This window comes from Symphalangus syndactylus, chromosome X (genome assembly GCF_028878055.3).
Source record: "Symphalangus syndactylus isolate Jambi chromosome X, NHGRI_mSymSyn1-v2.1_pri, whole genome shotgun sequence".
NCBI classification, from domain to species: Eukaryota; Metazoa; Chordata; class Mammalia; order Primates; family Hylobatidae; genus Symphalangus; species Symphalangus syndactylus.
Genome location: NC_072447.2, coordinates 50,159,547 through 50,176,607, shown reverse-complemented (window position 1 = coordinate 50,176,607; position 17,061 = coordinate 50,159,547). Strand labels below are relative to the sequence as shown.

The window sequence follows — 17,061 nt, the reverse complement described above, 5'->3', positions numbered from 1 at the left end:
AAGCAGCATTGTCTATAATTAATATATGATTTATATTAATCAACAGAGAAGCAGCGAACAATAATGGAAATGTTACCTTGTATATCTGTAGAAATACATCTGTCCATGCCCGTTTACTCCAGGCTTCAAATTTAGACATTTCTATAACAATAGAAGATTTTTCTTAGGTGTACAGGAACCCACAGGCATCGTATCAGTGGAAGACTTTAAGAAATAAAATAGTACAACATTAATTAAAATTTAAGGCAAATTTAGCATATGAGTTTTGTTTTTTTTTTTTCAAAACATGTGGATGCCTTTTCTATACTTTAATCAAGAGCTCTAATTTGCAATGTGCCAATAATAGAAGATATCAACACAGGTAACTTTATGGAGCACACAGTCTCTTTAGATCGTACATTTATTCATTCAATGCACCTACTAGATCACTCTGTAGAATAAGTGGCTGAACAAGTTACGAAGTTCTTCTGATTGCTGAGCCAAGAAAGAATCACACCCTTTGGATAAGGCAATAGGACCTCAGCATAGTGCCAAAGAACAGGCAGGCACCTGGTTCTCTGCTCATGTCACATGGCAAGCATAGTGAGAGTCCTACAACCATAGTTGCCTCAAAGCCTGCAGACTCCTCAAAGACCACTCCCCTCTCAATAGGTTACCACAAAGTAAACTATATATTATGACAAAACTATACATTTCTTGCTTCGTTTCTATTTTCCCTTGAAAATGAAGAAGAAAAGTGGCACATGGTGGTGAAATAAAACCAGTATTTTATTTGGAAAATATTCTAAAAGTTTAAGAATAAAATTTACATAACCCTACCTTAGTCTTCATTTATAAATTCTCCAAAGTAGTAATTATTTATATATTTAAGAAAGCCATGTAATCATTTTTGCATAGGAACTCCATAGAGATTTTTAGACAAATGTACAAAAACATATGCGTTATCCAAAAATGATGATCCTAATAATATTTTGTATATAAAACTCGAGGACTCTGAAATAGAATATTCTAACATAGGCAAAATACCAGTACATACAATAATAACTGTGTGGTTTGTTCCAAGAAATTGTATTTTCTTACCATAATTTCAATCCACCTCTTACAATCTTCTGGTGCAAGCAAAAATTCTGGCAGGACATGTGAAACACATCCTCCTTGAGCACTAAAATTAAAAAAGAAAAACTCAAATTATAATATAATATACATGTTCTATATACGATTTGCATTGACCATCAATTAAATATTTCAAGTCACATTTGTATATATGCTAGATTTTATTTTTCAAATTTAAAAGTTATATAATTAGCCAGAGGTGGCAGTGGCCACTGGGTGAAGCTTCTCTGCCTTTGGAAAGGGGAGGGAAGAGTGAAAAGAAAGTGTCCTATGGTTTGAGTGCCAGCTCAGCCACAGTACAATATAACACCAGGTGGAATTCTAGTTTTTTCTTAACTCTAGTCCCTTGGTTTGAACAGCACCTCTGGACCCACCTGGGGTCTGGGGGAACTCTAAGCCATAAAGGAAAGATATAGGCCTCGCTGACTTTGCCACCTGCTAATTGTAACTCTTCAATGCCCAAATACACATACACATTTCCAAAAATCAAGATGATACAGGAAAACTTGAGCTCACCAAATAAACTAAATAAGGCACCAAGGACAATTCCTGGAAAAACAGAGATATGTGACCTTTCAGAGAGAGAATTCAAAATAGCTGTGTTGAGGAAACTCAAAGAAATTCAACATAATGTGGAGAAGGAATTCAGAATTCTATCAGATAAGTTTAACAAAGAGATTAAAATAATTTAAAAAAATCAAGTAGGAATTCTGGAGTTGGAAAATGCAATTGGCATACTAAAGAATGGATCAGTCTTTTAGTAGCAGAATTGATTAAGCAGAAGAAAAAGTGAGCTTGAAGACAGGCTATTTAAAAATAGATAGAGGACACAAAAAAAGAAAGAATAAAAACAGTGAAGCACACCTACATGATCTAGAGGATGGCCCCAAAAGGGCAAACCTAAGAATAACTAGCCTTGCAGAGGAGGTAGAGAAAGAGCCGGGGGAAAAGAGTTTATTCAAAAGATAATAGCAGAGAACTTCCCAAACCTAGAGAAATATATCAATATCCCAAATCAATATCCAAATATCCAATATCCGAATAAATTTTAGAACACCAAGCAGAATTAACCCACAGAAGACTACCTCAAGGCATTTAATAATAAAACTCCCAAAGCAGGCTACCTCAACACATTAAATAACCAATCTCCCAAAGATCAAAAATTTTAAGAAATGATCCTAAAGGCAGCAAGAGAAAAGAAATAAATAACATATAATGGACCTCCAATATGTCTGGCAGTAGACTTTTTAGTGGAAACATTACAGGCCAGGAGAGAGTGGTATTACATATTTAAAGTGCTGAAGAAAAAAACAAAAGAAAAAACATTTTTACACTAAAATAGAATATCTAGTAAAATTATCCTTTAAATATGTAAAAGTAATAAAGGCTTTACTAGACCCCTAACAGTAGTTGAGAGAGTTCATCAACACAAGACATGCCAACAGGAATACTTCAAACAGAAGGAAAAGGACAATAATAAACCATTAGTAATTATCTGAAGGTACAAAACTCAAAGGCAATAGTAAGTACACAAAAAAAACCCACAGATTATTACAACACTGTAACTGTGGTGTGTAAACTACTCTTATCTTAAATAGAAAGACTAAGTAATCAACCAATCAAAAATAATAACTAAAAAGCCATAGAGTACAATATGATATAAATAGAAACAACAAAAGTTAAAAAGCGAGGGTTTGAAGTTAAGGTGTAGAGTCTTTATTAGTTTTCTTTTCACGTGTTTCTTTTTTGTTTGCTTGTTTATGCAAACTGTGTTAAGTTGTTATCAGCTTAAAATAATGGGTTATAAGATACTATTTGCAAGCCTCATGGTAACCACAAACCACAAAACATATGACAGATACACAAAAAATAAAAAGCAAGAAGCAAAATCACATTACCAGAGAAAATCATCTCTTTGAAGTTAAACAGGAAGAAAAGAAAGAGGAAAGAGAAGACAATGAGAAAAGAAATTTTAAAAAGGCAGAAGTAAATCCTTACTTATCAATAATAGCATTGAATGTAAATGGACTAAAGTATTAAATCAAAATATATAGAGTGGTTGAATGGATGAAAAAAGATCCCATGATCTGTTGCCACAAGAAACACACTTCACCTATAAAGATGCACATACACGGATGGAAAAAGATATCCCATACTAATGGAAATTAAAAAAAAAAAGCAGGAGTAGCTATACTTGCATCAAAAAAAGTAGACTTCAATACAAAAACTATAAGAAGAGACAAAGAAGGTCATTATATAATGATAAAAGGGTCAATTAAGCAAGAGGATATAACAATTGTAAATATATTTGCACTAAACACTGTAATACCCAGATATATAAAGCAAATATTAGAAGTAAAGAGTGAGATAGGCCAATAGGTAATAATAGCTGGAGAGTTCAACCCCACTTTCAGCATTTGACAGATATTCCAGACAGAAAATGAAAAAAACATCAGACTTCATCTGCACTATAGACCTAATGAATCTAATAGATATTTCCAAAAGTTTTCATCTAATGGCTACGGAATACCTATTGTTTTCCTCAGCACATGGATCATTCTGAAGGACAGACCACATGTTAGGTCACAAAACAAGTCTTAAAACATTCTTAAAATTACATCAAGCATCTTCTGACTACAATGGAATAAAACAAGAAATTAATAAGAAGAGGTATTTGGAAACTATACAAATATGTGAAAACTTAAAAATGTGCTCCTGAATGACCAGTGGTTCAATGAATAAATTAAGGAAATTGAAAAAATTCTTGAGATAAATGATGTTGGAAACACAACATATCAAAACCTATCAAATATACCAAAAGCAGTACTAAGAGGAAAGTTTATAGCTGTAAGTACATACTTCAAAAAGAAGAAAATCTTCACACTAACAACCTAATGTTCCATCTTAAGGAAAGAGAAAAGCAAGAGCAAGCGAAATCCCAAAGTAATAGAAGAAAAGAAATGATCAACATCAGAGCAGAAATACATGAAATTGAAATAAATAAATCAATAAAACAAAGGTTGCTTTTTTGACAAGATAAACAAGGTTGACAAACCTTTAGCCAGACTAAGATAAAAAGAAAGAAGATACAATAAATAAAATCAGAGGTGATAAAGAAGGCATTACAATTGATACTGCAGAAATTCAAATGATCACAAGTAGCTACGATGACCAATAAATTGGAAAATCTAGAAGAAATGGACAAAGTCCTAGACACATACAACTGACCAAGACTGTAACAGGAAGAAATCCAAAACCTGAACACACCAATAACAAATAACAATATCACAACCATAAGAAAGAGTCACCCAATAAAGAAAAGCCCAGGACCAAATGGCTTTACTGCTGAATTCTACCAAATATTTAAAGAAGAACTAATACCAACCTTACTCAAACCATTTTATAAAATAGAGGAGGGAATGCTTCCAAAATCATTATATGAGGCCGCTATTACCCTAATGCCAAAAGCAAAGAAATATAAAAAGGAATGCTACAGTCCAATATCCCTGATGAATATTGATGCAGAAATCCTCAACAAAATATTAGCAAACCAAATTCAGCAATACAGTAAAAAGATCATTAATCATGACCAGGTGAGATTCATCCCTGTGAGGCAAGAATGGTTTAATGTATGCAATGTATGTAATACAATCAATCAAGTAGAACACATCATCAACAGAATAAAGGACAAAAATCATATGATAATTTCAACCAATAGTGAAAGAGTATTTGATAAAATTTAACACCACTTTAAGATAAAATACTCTCAAAAAACTGGATATAGAAGGAATATGCCTCAAAAGAGTAAAATCCATATATGACAGACCCATAGCTAATATCATACTGAATGGAGAAAATGTAAAAGCCTTTCCTGTAAAATCTGCAACACAACAAGGATGCCCACTTTCATCATTGTCATTGAACATAGTACAGGAAGTCCCAGCTAGAGCAGTTAGACAAGATAAAAAATAATGAGCATACAAATTAGAATAAAAAAGTCAAATTATCCTTGTTTGCAAATGATATGATCTTATATTTAGAAAAACCTAAAGACTCCACAAAAAAACCTATTAGAAATAATAAACAAATTCAGTAAAGTTGCAGGGTACAAAATCAACATACAAAATTCAACAGCATTTCTATATGCCAACAGTGAAAAAACTGAAACAAGAAATTTTAAAATAGGAGCCCCATTTACAATAGCCATAAATAAAATTAAGTACCAAGGAATTAACTTAACTAAAGAAGTAAAAGATCTCTATAAAGAAAACCATAAATCACTGATGAAATATGTTGAAGAGGACACCACAAAATGGAGAGCTATTCCATGTTCACGAATTGGAATTATCATTAAGATGTCTATGCTACCCAAAGCAATTTACAGATTCAATGCAATTTCTGTCAAAATACAAATGACATTCCACACAGAAAGAGAAACAAAATCCTTACATTTATATGGAAGCACAAAAGACCCAGAATAGCCAAAGCTATCTTAAGTAAAAAGAACAAAACTGGAGGAATCATTTTACCTGATTTCAAATTATAATAAAGAGTCATAGTAACCAAAACAGCATGTTACTGGTCTAAAAACATACACATCGACCAATGGAACAGAATACAGAAACCAAAATCAAATGCACAGGCCTACAATGAACTCATTTTCGACAAAGGTGCCAGGAACATACACTGGGGAAAAGACAGTATTGTAAATAAATGGTACTGGGAAAACTGCATATCCATATGCAGAAAAATGAAACTAGACATCCGTCTCCCACCATATACAAAAATAAAATCAAAATATAATAAAGGCTTAAAGCTATATCCTCAAACTATGAAACTACTACAAGAAAACTTCAAAGAAACTCTAAACGATACAGGTCTGGGCAAAGATTTCTTGAATAACATCCCACAAGAACAGGCAATTAAAGCATAAATGAATACATGGCTTCTGCACAGCAAAGGAAACAATCAACAAAGAAAACAGACAAATCCTATAATGGGACAAAATATTTGCATATTACCCATCTGTCAAGGGTTAATAAACAGAATATATAAGGCGCTCAAACAACTCTGTAGAAAAATATCTAAAAATCCAATTTAAAAACGGGCATATTTGTTTCTTTTTTAAATTTTTATATTTATTTTGTTTCTTTTTTTTTTACCTTCAATCAACTCACACCATTTTTCGTTTCATTTTTTCATTCTTGTATTTTTCTATTTATCTCATGTCATTTTTTAATGGGCAAAATATTTGAAAAGGCATTTATCAAAAGAAAACATACAAATGGCAAATGGCCACATGAAAATGTACTTAACATCATTGATCATCAGATAAATGCAAATCAAAAGTATAAAGAGATATCATCTCATCCCAGTTAAAATGACATTTATCCAAAAGACAGGCAGTAAAAAATGCTGCTGAGGATATAGAAAAGGAAGCCTTTGTACACTGTGGTGGTAATGTAAATTAGTACAACCATTCCAGAGAAAAGTTTGGAGTTTCCTCAGAAAACTAAAAACAGAGCAACCTCAAAATCCAGCAATACCCATGCTGGGTATGTAGCCAAAAGAAAGGAAATCAATATTTTGAAGAGATATCTTCACTCCCACATTTGTGCAGGTTTGTTCACAATAGCCAAGATTTGGAAGCCACCATAGGTCCATCAACAGATGAATAGACAAAGAAAATGTCATACAAATACACAATGGAGTACTATTCAGCCATCAAAAAGAAAAAGATTCAGTCATTTGCAAGAACATGCATTAACCTGGAGGTAAATATATTAAGTGAAATAAGCCAAGCAAAGAAAGACCAAAGTCAGATGTTCTCAATTATTTGTGGGATCTAAAAATCAAAAACAATTGAAGACACGGAGATAGAGAATAGAAGGATAGTTACCAGAGGCTAGGAAGGGTAGTCAGGGGGTGAGGGGGAAATGGGGATAATTAATGGATATGAAAAATCATTATAATTAATGAATAAAGTGTAGTATTGGATAGCACAACAGAGTGACTCTAGTCAATAATAATTTTGCATTTTAAAATAATGATAGTATAGATTATTTGTAACACAAAGGATAAGGGGATTAATACCCTATCTTCTGTGATGAGATTATTATGCATTGCATGCCTGTATCAAAATATCTCATGCACACACTATGTACCCCCAAAATTTAAAATACAAAGTAAAAAAAAAATGTTATATAGTTAACTTTTAAAACTTCCCTTAATTCTAAAATGTGCCTATGATGTTTTCTTTAGAGAACTTGAAAAATGAGAAAGAACTTACTTAGACCTATAATCAGCTACATCAATCCCTACATGGTAACAAAACATAAAGAGTTTTATGAATTGGATTTGTAGTCAATGCAGTAATCATTTTATTCCTGTTATAATATTATAAAATTGAATAAAATATCTGGAAATGTTTGAATACAATAAAACATCTAACAGAGAGATCACTAGTCATCCAATGTTTACTGAATACCTTAAACCACAAAGGCCAAAATATAGAAAGCTTGTGTAAGGTAATTCATTATCTATTTATTCTAAAGAGAATATCCAAAAATTGTAGACTCTGATTATGTATTCTTGCGGTAGCATATTTTAAGCAGTAAATATTTATTTATATCATTTAATACATTTTAAAGCCTATGTATGTACATATTTATATGCATATAATTTACCACATTTATGTTTTTATATATACTTTTTTCATTGTCAAATTCACTGAAATAATTTTATACAAACTCTTCATATGAATGTCTATCACCATTAGAGCCACTGTGTAGAAATCTAGTATTTTGTAGCAAATATTTCCTAATGGAGATTCAGCTATTCTGGTCTAACTCAGTGAACTTAGAACACCACTCACCAGGCCGGGCGTGGTGGCTCACGCTTATAATCCCAGCACTTTGGGAGGCTGAGGCAGGCGGATCACGAGGTCAGGAGATCGAGACAAGGGTGAAACCCCGTCTCTACTAAAAATACAAAAAAAAATTAGCCGGGCGTGGTGGCAGGTGCCTGTACTCCCAGCTACTCGGAGAGGCTGAGGCAGGAGAATGGAGTAAACCCAGGAGGCGGAGCTTGCAGTGAGCCGAGATTGCGCCACTGCACTCCAGCCTGGGCGACAAAGCGAGACTCCATCTCAAAAAAAATAAATAAATAAAAGAACACCACTCACCAATAAACATTTAAGAGGAAAGAATTGGGAGCCAAGATGGCCGAATAGTAACAGCTCCGGTCTACAGCTCCCAGCGTGAGTGACGCAGAAGACGGGTGATTTCTGCATTTCCATCTGAGGTACCGGGTTCATCTCACTGGGGAGTGCCAAACAGTGGGTGCAGGACAGTTGGTTTAGCGCACCCTGCGCGAGCCTAGCCGAAGCAGGGTGAGGCATTGTCTCACTCGGGAAGTGCAAGGGGTCAGGGAGTTCCCATTCCTAGTCAAAGAATGGGGTGACAGATGGCACCTAGAAAATTGGGTCACTTCCACCCTAATTCTGCACTTTTCCAACGGGCTTGGAAAACGGCACACCAGGAGATTGTGTCCCGCACCTAGCTCGGAGGGTCCTACACCCACGGAATCTCACTGATTGCTAGCACAGCAGTATGAGATCAAACTGCAAGGTGGCAGCGAGGCTGGGGGAGGGGCGCCCGCCATTGCCCAGGCTTGCTTAGGTAAACAAAGCAGCCAGGAAGCTCGAACTGGGTGGAGCCCACCACAGCTCAAGGAGGCCTGCCTGCCTGCCTCTGTAGGCTCCACCTCTGGGGGCAGGGCACAGACAAACAAAAAGTCAGCAGGAACATCTGCAGACTTAAATGTCTCCGTCTGACAGCTTTGAAGAGAGTAGTGGTTCTCCCAGCACGCAGCTGGAGATCTGAGAATAGGCAGACTGCCTGCTAAAGTGGGTCCCTGACCTCCCGAGCAGCCTAAATGGGAGGCACCCCCCAGTAGGGACAGACTGACACCTCACTCAGCCGGGTACTCCTCTGAGACAAAACTTCCAGAGAAACAATCAGACACCTGAATTTGTGGTTCACGAAAATCCACTGTTCTGCAGCGACCACCGCTGACACCCAGGCAAACAGGGTCTGGAGTGGACCTCTAGCAAACTCCAACAGACCTGCAGCTGAGGGTCCTGTCTGGTAGAAGGAAAACTAACAAACAGAAAGGACACCCACACCAAAAACCCGTCTGTACATCACCATCATCAAAGACCAAAAGTAGAAAAATCTACAAAGATGGGGAGAAAACAGAGCAGAAAAACTGGAAACTCTAAAAAGCAGAGTGCCTCTCCTCCTCCAAAGGAACACAGTTCCTCACCAGCAACGGAACAAAGCTGGACGGAGAATGACTTTGACGAGTTGAGAGGAGAAGGCTTCAGACGATCAAACCACTCCGAGCTACAGGAGGAAATTCAAACCAATGGTAAAGAAGTTAAAAACTTTGAAAAAAAATTAGACGAATGTATAACTAAAATGACCAATGCAGAGAAGTGCTTAAAGGAGCTGATGGATCTGAAAGGCAAGTTTCCAGAACTACGTGAAGAATACAGAAGCCTCAGTAGCCGATGCGATCAACTGGAAGAAAGGGTATCAGTGATGGAAAATGAAATGAAGCGAGAAGGGAAGTTTAGAGAAAAAAGAATAAAAAGAAATGAACAAAGCCTCCAAGAAATATGGGACTATGTGAAAAGACCAAACCTGCGTCTGATTGGTGTACCTGAAAGTGACGGGGAGAATGGAAGGAAGCTGGAAAACACTCTGCAAGATATTATCCAGGAGAACTTCCCCAATCTAGCAAGGCAGGCCAATATGCAGATTCAGGAAATACAGAGAATGACACAAAGATACTCCTCGAGAAGAGCAATCCCAAGAAACATAATTGTCAGATTCACCAAAGTTGAAATGAAGGAAAAAAATGTTAAGGGCAGCCAGAGAGAAAGGTCGGGTTACCCACAAAGGGAAGCCCATCAGACTAACAGTTGATCTCTTGGCAGAAACTCTACAAGCCAGAAGAGAGTGGGGGCCAATATTCAACATCCTTAAAGAAAAGAATTTTCAACCCAGAATTTCATATCCAGCCAAACTAAGCTTCAGAAGTGAAGGAGAAATAAAATACTTTACAGACAAGCAACTGCTAAGAGATTTTGTCACCACCAGGCCTGCCCTAAAAGAGCTCCTGAAGGAAGCACTAAACATGGAAAGGAACAACCGGTACCAGCCACTGCAAAAACATGCCAAAATGTTAGGCTAGGAAGAAACTGCATCAACTAACGAGCAAAATAACCAGCTAACATCATAATGACAGGATCAAATTCACACGTAACAATATTAACTTTAAAAGTAAATGGGCTAAATGCTCCAATTAAAAGACACAGACTGGCAAATTGGATAAAGAATCAAGACCCATCAGTATGCTGCATTCAGGAAACCCATCTCACGTGCAGAGACACACACAGACTCAAAATAAAGGGATGGAGGAAGATTTGCCAAGCAACGAGAAAACAAAAAAAGGCAGGGGTTGCAATCCTAGTATCTGATAAAATAGACTTTAAACCAACAAAGATCAAAAGAGACAAGGCCATTACATAATGGTAAAGGGATCAATTCAACAAGAAGAGCTAACGATCCTAAATATATATGCACCCAACACAGGAGCACCCAGATTCATAAAGCAAGTCCTGAGTGAACTACAAAGAGACTTAGACTCCCACACAATAATAATGGGAGATTTTAACACCCCACTGTCAACATTAGACAGATCAACGAGACAGAAAGTTAACAAGGATATCCAGGAATTGAACTCAGCTCTGCACCAAGCGGACCTAATAGACATCTACAGAACTCTCCACCCCAAGTCAACAGAATATACATTTTTTTCCAGCATCACACCACACCTATTCCAAAACTGACCACATAGTTGGAAGTAAAGCACTCCTCAGCAAATATAAAAGAACAGAAATTATAACAAACTGTCTCTCAGACCACAGTGCAATCAAACTAGAACTCAGGATTAAGAAACTCACTCAAAACCGCTCAACTACATGGAAACTGAACAACCTGCTCCTGAATGACTACTGGGTACATAATGAAATGAAGGCAGAAATAAAGATGTTCTTTGAAACCAACGAGAACAAAGACACAACATACCAGAATCTCTGGGACACGTTCAAAGCAGTGTGTAGAGGGAAATTTATAGCACTAAATGCCCACAAGAGAAAGCAGAAAAGATCCAAAATTGACACCCTAACATCACAATTAAAAGAACTAGAAAAGCAAGAGCAAACACATTCAAAAGCTAGCAGAAGGCAAGAAATAACTAAAATCAGAGCAGAATTGAAGGAAATAGAGACACAAAAAACCCTTCAAAAAATTAATGAATCCAGGAGCTGGTATTTTGAAAAGATCAACAAAATTGATAGACCGCTAGCAAGACTAATAAAGAAGAAAAGAGAGAAGAATCAAACAGACGAAATAAAAAATGATAAAGGGGATATCACCAGCAATCCCACAGAAATACAATCTGCCATCAGAGAATACTACAAACACCTCTACGCAAATAAACTAGAAAATCTAGAAGAAATGGATAAATTTCTCGACAAATACACCCTCCCAAGACTAAACCAGGAAGAAGTTGAATCTATGAATAGACCAATAACAGGTTCTGAAATTGTGGCAATAATCAATAGCTTACCAACCAAAAAGAGTCCAGGACCTGATGGATTCACAGCTGAATTCTACCAGAGGTACAAGGAGGAACTGGTACCATTCCTTCTGAAACTATTCCAATCTATAGAAAAAGAGGGAATCCTCCCTAACTCATTTTATGAGGCCAGCATCATCCTGATACCAAAGCCTGGCAGAGACACAACCAAACAAGAGAATTTCAGACCAATATCCTTGATGAACATTGATGCAAAAATCCTCAATAAAATACTGGCAAACCAAATCCAGCAGCACGTCAAAAAGCTTATCCACCATGATCAAGTGGGCTTCATCCCTGGGATGCAAGGCTGGTTCAACATACGCAAATCAATAAATGTAATCCAGCATATAATCAGAACAAAAGACAAAAACCACATGATTATCTCAATAGATGCAGAAAAGGCGTTTGACAAAATTCAACAACCCCTCATGCTAAAAACTCTCAATAAATTAGGTATTGATGGGATATAGCTCAAAATCATAAGAGCTATCTATGACAAACCCACAGCCAATATCATACCGAATGGGCAAAAACTGGAAGCATTCCCTTTGAAAATTGGCACAAGACAGGGATGCCCTCTCTCACCACTCCTATTCAACATAGTGTTGGAAATCCTGGCCAGGGCAATCAGGCAGCAGAAGGAAATAAAGGGTATTCAATTACGAAAAGAGGAAGTCAAATTGTCCCTGTTTGCAGATGACATGATTGTATATTTAGAAAACCCCATTCTCTCAGCCCAGAATCTCCTCAAGCTGATAAGTAGCTTCAGCAAAGTCTCAGGATACAAAATCAATGTACAAAAATCACAAGCATTCTTATACACCAATCAAAGACAAACAGAGAGCCAAATCATGAGTGAACTCCCATTCACAATTGCGTCAAAGAGAATAAAATACCTAGGAATCCAACTTACAAGGGACGTGAAGGACGTCTTCAAGGAGAACTACAAACCACTGCTCAATGAAATAAAAGAAGATACAAACAAATGGAAGAACATTCCATGCTCATGGGTTGGAAGAATCAATATCGTGAAAATGGCCATACTGCCCAAGGTAATTTATAGATTCAATGCCATCCCCATCAAGCTACCAATGACTTTCTTCACGGAATTGGAAAAAACTACTTTAAAGTTCATATGGAACCAGAAAAGAGCCCGCATCGCCAAGCCAATCCTAAGCCAGAAGAACAAAGCTGGAGGCATCATGCTACCTGACTTCAAACTATACTACAAGGCTACAGTAACCAAAACAGCATGGTACTGGTACCAAAACAGAGACATAAATCAATGGAACAGAACAGAGCCCTCAGAAATGATGCCGCATATCTACAACTATCTGATCTTTGACAAACCTGACAAAAACAAGCAATGGGATAAGGATTCCCTATTTAATAAATGGTGCTGGGAAAACTGGCTAGCCATATGTAGAAAGCTGAAACTGGATCCCTTCCTTACACCTTATACAAAAATTAATTCAAGATGGATTAAAGACTTAAATGTTAGACCTAAAACCATAAAAACCCTAGAAGAAAACCTAGGCAGTACCACTCAGGACATAGGCATGGGCAAGGACTTCATGTCTAAAACACCAAAAGCAATGGCAACAAAAGCCAAAATTGACAACTGGGATCTAATTAAACTAAAGAGCTTCTGCATAGCAAAAGAAACTACCATCAGAGTGAACAGGCAACCTACAGAATGGGAGAAAATTTTCGCAACCTACTCATCTGACAAAGTGCTAATATCCAGAATCTACAATGAACTCAAACAAATTTACTAGAAAAAAACAAAGAACCCCATCAAAAAGTGGGCGAAGGACATGAACAGACACTTCTCAAAAGAAGACATTTATGCAGCCAAAAAACACATGAAAAAATGCTCATCATCACTGGCCATCAGAGAAACGCAAATCAAAACCACAATGAGATACCATCTCACACTAATTAGAATGGCGATCATTAAAAGTCAGGAAACAACAGGTGCTGGAGAGGATGTGCAGAAATAGGAACACTTTTACACTGTTGGTGGGACTGTAAACTAGTTCAACCATTGTGGAAGTCAGTGTGGCGATTCCTCAGGGATCTAGAACTAGAAATATCATTTGACCCAGCCATCCCATTACTGGGTATATACCCAAAGGACTATAAATCATGCTGCTATAAAGACACATGCACACGTATGTTTATTGCGGCACTATTCACAATAGCAAAGACTTGGAACCAACCCAAATGTCCAACAATGATAGACTGGATTAAGAAAATGTGGCACATATACACCATGGAATACTATGCAGTCATGAAAAAGGATGAGTTCATGTCCTTTGTAGGGACATGGATGAAACTGGAAACCATCATTCTCAGCAAACTATCGCAAGGAGAAAAAACCAAACACCACATGTTCTCACTCACAGGTGGGAATTGAACAATGAGAACACATGGACACAGGAAGGGGAACATCACACTCCAGGGACTGTTGTGTGGTGGGGGGAGGGGGGAGGGACAGCATTAGGAGATATACCTAATGCTAAATGATGAGTTAATGGGTGCAGCACACCAACATGGCACATGTATACATATGTAACAAACCTGCACATTGTGCACATGTACCCTAAAACTTAAAGTATAATAATAATAATAATAAAAGAATACTACATCTAGTTCTCAATTCTGGAAATAACCTCAGAATTTGCAGTCTTGTGATTACAGAGAAATTGGAAAAAGAAAAAGGAAAATGGAGGCTTAAGATGATTCTGAAAACTCAAACCTTGAAGATGGTGCAGATAACTGAGAAAATAGAAGTGAGGAAGGGAACTCTTCTTGGGTGGAGGCAGTGTCCACTGTTCTAGAGTTAAGTTTGACATGGCCCTGGGTCAGTCTAAGTTAGTAGTAGAAATCATACTGCCTACATAAAGTTCCTTTGTTGGGAAACAACACATAAACCTTTCTTTTTGATTTTCACACCATTCCTGTCCTCATGCACACTACTTCTGTGAATCTTCATTACAGTCAAATTGGTATAGATTTAAATAAGATCTAATTTTATGTAACAACACTCCTCAGCAAGATTAGCCAACCTACAGCCTATGTAGAAATGCAATGAGATGATGTCTCCATTAAGTTGAAATCCTCTAGAGTAAAACAAAACATACAACTCAGAGACATATGAAGAAACTGGAATATTTTCTTGTGCCGAAAGCCAAGACAGAATTTCAGTATGTAAGTGGTCACTTCTATCAAATGTTACTGAGAACTGGAGGAAAATATCAGGGAACCATTAAAATGGGAGCTTCTTGAGGAGGGAGCCTACGTGTTATTTGAGTATTCCAAGGTGTCCACCAGAGAGTAAACCCTAGGTAAAATTGAGGCCAAGAAAAATGCATTTTTTTCATTTTAAAGGCTGAGATTGTTATGAAGACTTGTTTTATTCTTTTCATTTTGAATCTACCTCAAGGCCTAACTTCATCAGTGCATAAGACAATATTTACATTTATGTCTTATCAGTAGATTTTACGTCTTGTCAGGAGTTTTATAGAGTTGGCTTTCCTAATTGATTTGATTAAGCTTTTACATACTAGGTTTTTTATTTGAATATTTTTTCCAAGTTTGCATTGGGTGGATCAAAACATAATTAGGTGCAATTAGTTACTAAATGCTAAACTTAATCTCCAAAAATTTGTTTCTTAAAATATTCTAGCTTAATCCCTAAACATAAGTTGCTCATTTATTGCAGAGTAGATATTTCACGTGTACAAAAATTCTTACCTACTGTATTATCAAATTTAAATGGGGAAGCTGATAACATTTATGATTATTTTGCATTTGAATACATATATTTCCATGATGAAACATATGCACATATCTTGAATTAATGACCCAATTTTATTAACCATACTGTCACTTTCTAAATGTTAAGTCATTTTATCACAGTCAACATATCCTGATAGGCATGTATTTGCAGATAAAGAGCAAATAAATCTGAATGGCATGGCTTTAATGTCAAAATTATTCTTCCATACCTGCATCCTCACATCATAAAATGTCATAACACAAATGGCCCATGTTAATGTCAACACTACTGGGAGCTGTGCCAAAAACAATTCTACAAGAATAACACAACGATTGCAAGTTCCATAGAGTTTAATGATGCTGTCACAAAGTTGTTTGATTTCCATTATATACATACAATCAGGATTGACTTAAGTATGTAAGCCTCCTTCTTTTGCTCACAGTTAATATTTATTACATTTTCAGAGTAAAACTAACTTTCTGAAAAAAATGCATTCAGGTTTTGCACTTATTGAATTAGAGCACTTACCTTATTGAATCAATTATTGAGGACCAAAAGTAGGAAGTGGTAAAATTAAAAGCTATGTGCTTTCTATTATAAACTTATTAAAATTTAAATGAAGTTTCCATTCAATCTAATAAATGTGAGGATATAATTGATAAATACTGGCTTTCTGACATTTTTATGTCAACAAGACATTTATTACTCATGAAATGGATTTTTAAAATAAATATTCCATTTCAGTGATAGTGATATCACAAGAATCAGTTTCACTAGTGGTTACTATATTGGAATAGTTTAAGGAAATATCTAAGCATGTGAAAGCCTTAGGCCATAATTCATTTCATTTAACAACAATAACAATAACAATCTACTATATGTCATATGATTCACATTATATTATTTCTAATTTTTTTTTTAATTTTAAGTTCAATAGTACATATGCAGGTTTGTTACATAGGCAAACTTGTATCATGGGGGTTTGTTGTACAGATTATTCTGCCATTCCAATTTTAAGCCTAGCATCCGTTAGTTATTTCCCTGATGTAATTCTTCTAACAACCAAGTTAGTTATGGAATTATCACCCTTAATTTTACATATTGAACTTAGAGCTAAAACAAGTAAATAACTTGTGCAAGGTCACAGGAGTACAGAAGAGTTCGAATATAAGCCTATATCTGCATGATTCAAAAGCCATGTTCCTTCAACCCAGTTCAGTGCACCCTTCCAGGATTACTTCTTGGATTGTTTCTTTGAAATATTTTCATTCTTAGATGCAATTCCATTAAATAAGATACTATAATGGTCATGCATAAGTGAGAAGGATATAACACTTTAATTTTTTATTTTCTTTTTTCCTTTTATTTTTTGAGATGGAGCTTCGCTCTTGTTGCCCAGGCTGGAGTACAGCGGTGCAATCTTGGCTCACTGCAACCTCCGCCTCCCAGGTTCA

The 17,061-nt window shown here is 36.2% G+C and overlaps 1 protein-coding gene across 1 annotated transcript in view; it reads right to left on the bottom strand.

Annotated features, from left to right (window-relative positions):
• CFAP47 (cilia and flagella associated protein 47) overlaps window positions 1-17,061 on the bottom strand; it is a 455,521-nt gene that overhangs the window by 278,501 nt on the left and 159,959 nt on the right. Inside the window, 3 exon segments of the mRNA XM_063634578.1 lie at window positions 77-156; window positions 159-204; window positions 1,081-1,162. Of these exon segments, the coding sequence (XP_063490648.1) occupies window positions 77-156; window positions 159-204; window positions 1,081-1,162 (208 nt within the window).